This window comes from Ananas comosus, linkage group 6 (assembly GCF_001540865.1).
Source record: "Ananas comosus cultivar F153 linkage group 6, ASM154086v1, whole genome shotgun sequence".
Taxonomy (NCBI): domain Eukaryota; kingdom Viridiplantae; phylum Streptophyta; class Magnoliopsida; order Poales; family Bromeliaceae; genus Ananas; species Ananas comosus.
The window spans coordinates 11,849,184-11,853,797 of record NC_033626.1 but is presented as its reverse complement, the minus strand read 5'-3'; the positions used below and the strand labels follow the sequence as shown (position 1 = coordinate 11,853,797).

The 4,614-nt window shown below is 39.8% G+C and overlaps 1 protein-coding gene across 2 annotated transcripts; it reads left to right on the top strand.

The window, feature by feature from the left end:
• Positions 1,829-4,614, top strand: LOC109711791 (probable trehalose-phosphate phosphatase 6). 2 transcript variants are annotated; one of them, XM_020235015.1, is made up of 11 exons: positions 1,832-2,216; positions 2,312-2,452; positions 2,556-2,627; positions 2,726-2,824; positions 2,928-2,981; positions 3,087-3,188; positions 3,275-3,352; positions 3,456-3,525; positions 3,643-3,713; positions 3,840-3,932; positions 4,199-4,614. In XM_020235015.1, the coding sequence occupies exons 1-11, from the start codon at positions 1,878-1,880 to the stop codon at positions 4,289-4,291; spliced, it is 1,212 nt and encodes a 403-aa protein (XP_020090604.1). In that variant the 5' UTR covers positions 1,832-1,877; the 3' UTR covers positions 4,292-4,614. The 2 variants fall into 2 exon arrangements, with proteins under 2 accessions (XP_020090603.1, XP_020090604.1); XM_020235014.1 differs by having other exon boundaries at positions 1,829-2,216; positions 3,840-4,614.

The window sequence follows — 4,614 nt, the reverse complement described above, 5'->3', positions numbered from 1 at the left end:
AAAAAAATAATAAAATTGATAAGAAAAAGATAAAAACGAAACCACAGAGAGGCAAATTGATATATTTTAAACCACATGAGGGCAAAGTGAGAAACTACGAAATCACGTGGGTTTTTTGAAATTTTCGCAATATTTATTTAAAAAATTGATTGGTTGGTGAGAGGCTTAAAGGGAGCCTAACAAGTGGACACGGACGTATCATTTACTGGTCCGGAAAAGCGAGTAGCGAATCAGTGGGTGCGTTGGGTGACCGCATACAATAATTATGCGGGCACTAAAGGAGATGACTTAGTCAATCCCAAAACATATATTCGACGATGAATGATTGATTAGACCGTCTCTTAACAGAAAGCTTCGCTAAATATAACTGTTCCTTTTGTTGGCTACCCAGGTACTTTCATTTGTATTATTGGTTCAAAAATGAAGCGGGAGTTCACACACTTAAAATTTAATTTAATAAATATAATTTATATCATTTAATATATTTAAGTAGTCTAAAAAATCAACAACGCAAAAAATATAAGAGCTTTTACTTCTTTATGCTTGGTTACTATTCAAAGTTTTCGAATTTATTCTGAAATTACCAAAGATGAATAAGATATTTTTGAAGTTTTGAAAGGTATATTCATATTATTTCAAAAATTTATAATATAATTTCTGACTTGTTATAAAAATGTATCAATAAATTAAATTACAGATTTAAAATTTTTATAGAATAAACTAGTTAAAGACAAGCATGATGCTGCGAATATTAAATATTTTAATAATAAATTCTAATGATGTTTTTATTTTTATTAGCCTAATTATTAACTTAATAAATTTAAAATCGTATATGTGCAGCATAAATTTTTATAAGACTAATTAGTGAGATATGTGAAAAAAATTAGAGAAAAAATTTATTAAACTAATTTAAATTAATAAATAATAGAAAAATGAAAATGGATGAGTAGAGAAGATATTGCTCTGTGTACTGGATGTATAAATGCATCTTGTACATTGTATTCATAAGACTTCATATAAAAAATAAAACTTTATATATATATATATATATATTTCAATTCTAACCGACTAATATCATCCTGACCATACAATTTTTCATCCAAGGATTAAAAACTTGATAGCAAAAAGAGCGTTTAACTATTAATAGTATTCCAGCCTAATTCTATATATATGTATATATATATCACATCTATCGCTATTTTATAAAATAAGTTCAATGTATGCAATGCTTTAATAGATGGAAAAATAGATAATAAATTTTCATAGTTGAAACGACAAGATGTGATGTTGAAATCAAGGGAGGGTTAGAACACGTGCTATTCCCAGTTTTTTCTAATTTTTCTCCAAAGGTTTTTAATTTTTATAAATATAGAGTTGGGATAAAAATATATTGAAATATATATTTCTGTATTTTTTTTTATAGAATTATAAAGAGTATATTATAATCGGCTTTTTACGATATAAAAAAAGATGAAAATAAAAATAAATATTTATTAGCGTTTTTTTTTTTTTAAATCGCACGCGGCAGTGGAGAAAGCGCGGGGTGTCCGTGCATGGGAGAGTGGGACCTGTTTTAGTCGGCACGCGTTGCGGCCTCCCGCGACTTTTGAAATGTTGGAGTAGGGAAGAGGCGGGGCCCACGCGAAGCCCACGTGGACTTTGTGTGGGCTTCGGCTGCTTCTGGGCCGGGCCACAGATTCTCCCTCCACATCCACTTATAAATCTCCCCTCTCCCCGCACGCTCCCTTCGCTCCACCCTACCTCGCACTTCCTCTTCGCTTACCCAAAACTCCCCCCCCCCCCTACTTCGACCCGAACCCTCCGAATACCCCCCAACTCTCTCTCTCTCTCTCTCTCTCTCTCTCTCGCCATTGGAGATGACGAAGCAGAACGTGGTAATGTCGGAGATGGGCATCGCGGTAGCGGCGGCGGTGCCCGCCTCGTCCCCGCTCCTCACCTACCCCCCGCCGCGCAGCTGCAGCGCCGTCGCAGCCGGCGCCGGTGGCGCCGGCGGCGGAGCTGGAGGGGGAGTCGCCATGAGGAAGAAGTACCAGGCCCCGCTCGAGTTCGGCCCCGCGAAGATGAACCCGTGGGTGGAGTCGATGAGGGCCTCGTCGCCCACCCACGCCAAGGCCGCGGCCGCGCTCGCCGAGGCTGCGGCGGCGGCGGAGGCGGCGGCGCCCGGCGCCGCTAAGGACGAGTACGCCGCGTGGATGGTGAGCTCCCCGTTTTCCGCTTAAAAAATCCGATTTTTTGGATCTGTGTGTGTTTGTTTCTGGCCTGATGAGGTTTTCGGGGTGTTTTGGAGCAGGTGCGGCACCCCTCGGCTTTGGCCAAGTTTGATCACATCGTTAAAGCGTCAATGGGAAAGCAAATCGTGATGTTCTTGGACTACGACGGGACCCTTTCTCCCATCGTCGACGACCCCGACTCCGCTTTCATGTCCGATCAAGTGAGTTCCCATGAGCTCTATCTGAGTCTCCCCTGTTTTCCTCGGTTTCCATACTAAAAAGTAGCCTTTTTTTTTTCTTTTGGTTTTTGCCTTGGATTATTAGATGAGAGCGGCGGTGAGCGACGTGGCGAAGTGCTTCCCCACCGCAATCGTGAGCGGGAGGTGCACGGACAAGGTACATTTTCCGTTCTTCATCACGCTCAACTGCTTAGTTTCTTTCACTTGGCCATCCCCCTGTTTCTCTTACTCCATTGTTTTATTGGTGTTTATTAGGTGATTAGCTTTGTGAGATTAGCTGAGTTATACTACGCTGGTAGCCACGGCATGGATATTACAGGCCCTGTTAAAGTCTCCAAGTGCACAAAAGCTCAGGTAAACAACCTTTGTTTGCTCTCATATAAGTTGCATATATGCATGTTCATTACATCCCTTTCGTAAAAGCTTATCTTTTTTCATTCTCTTTTGTGTGGTATAGGCCAATGAAGTTCTCTATCAACCAGCTAGCGAATTCCTCCCCATGATAGATGAGGTTGGCTCCTTTTCCTCTCCTCTCTTTATCTTTCCCACAACTTGAATAGCTTGTGCATGGAGTTTTATGTAAATTGGGTTCTTGTGCTTTATAACTTTTTGTCAGGTTTATGAAGCTTTGTTAGAAAAGACCAAATCCACACCTGGAGCCAAGGTGGAGAACAACAAGTTCTGTGTATCTGTCCACTTCAGATGTGTAGATGAAAAGGTATAAGTGATGTTATATATTTAAGATGCGCCCACTTGGTATTTTATGCCATTAATCCTTTTAACCTTTTAATCACTTTTGTACAGAGATGGAGTGCACTGGCTGAACAGGTTAAGTCAGTGCTCAAGGAGTACCCCAAGTTGAGAATTTCTCATGGGAGAAAGGTGTGATTTTGGTCCAAATCCATTGGCCAATATATGATTACAGTGTTATTTATACTTATATTAACATGAATTTGACTTGGTTCATTGCCATATTAACAAATAGGTAATCGAGGTTCGCCCCACGATTAAGTGGGACAAAGGCAAGGCCCTGGAGTTTCTGTTGAACACACTCGGTAAGCTAAAACCACCCCCGTTTCATCGCATCCCTCTCACATGTTCAGTTTGCCGATCGATCATAATTCGCAAGCCAATTAATTAGCCGTCTTAACTAATTTATGTACGTTTTCTAGGATATGCCGATTGCAGCGATGTTTTCCCGGTCTACATCGGGGACGATCGCACTGATGAAGACGCTTTTAAGGTAAAATAAATCCAAGCGAAGCGCCTTGTAAAGTACACTCCCTTTTGTTTGGTGTGTTGATTAATCGTATTATAAATCAAAACTTATTTACAAGGAATATTATATTATGTTTTTGTTTTGTATCAGGTATTAAGAGACAGGGGACAAGGCCTCGGCATACTTGTTTCCAGCCATCCTAAGGAGACAAACGCCTCCTATTCACTCCAAGAGCCTGCTGAGGCGAGTATTTGCGTATATGCGGCCGCTAGCTATTCTGCAGTCAGATTCTTAGGGATATATTATCACAATCCACTTCACCTTGTGGACCACCTGACGTGGTTTTCACATCCACTTCTAATTAATGAGATAAACCCCAAGTTGTCGATTTTGATTCTTTAATAAATCCTACACAGAAAAAAAAAAAAAAAAAAGAAAAAAAGAAAAAAAAAAGAAGAAGAGAGGGTAAAAGTTTCTGATTTGGTTCTTTCAAATAATGTTCTTTTCAGGTTATGGACTTCTTGCTTCGGCTAGTGGAGTGGAAGTGCCTCGTGCAGGGGCTCGCGAAGAGGAGATATATAGGTGTCCCACCACAGATGTAGAAGCTCGATTTATGTGGTGGCTTTTGCATGGACCTGGTTGTTATGCGTATTAGGGATCGAGGAGGGAAAGGCTCCAAAAGTTGGAGCCTTTTGTACTCTCCTTTACTATTTTGTTCCTTTTTTTTTTTTTTTTTTAATGGGAGCCATTTTATTACTATTATTATTATGCTCATGAAACCATGCAAAATTAGCTTGCTTGGCGGAACGCAAGAGGCTAAATTCTTGTAATTAATTAACTAGATCTATGTAGATGGGAAATATCAATTATTTCCTATGGAATTAATTAAGTTGGATCTTATGGATGATCATGTGCCTTTTCCTTA

Excerpts from the sequence above, each read along its gene's own strand:
- LOC109711791 (XM_020235014.1), top strand. The coding sequence starts at position 1,878 with ATGACGAAGCAGAACGTGGTAATGTCGGAGATGGGCATCGCGGTAGCG. Across the intron at positions 3,353-3,455 it reads GAATTTCTCATGGGAGAAAG|GTAATCGAGGTTCGCCCCAC; the intron begins GTGTGATTTTGG and ends ATTAACAAATAG. Across the intron at positions 3,714-3,839 it reads CTGATGAAGACGCTTTTAAG|GTATTAAGAGACAGGGGACA; the intron begins GTAAAATAAATC and ends GTTTTGTATCAG.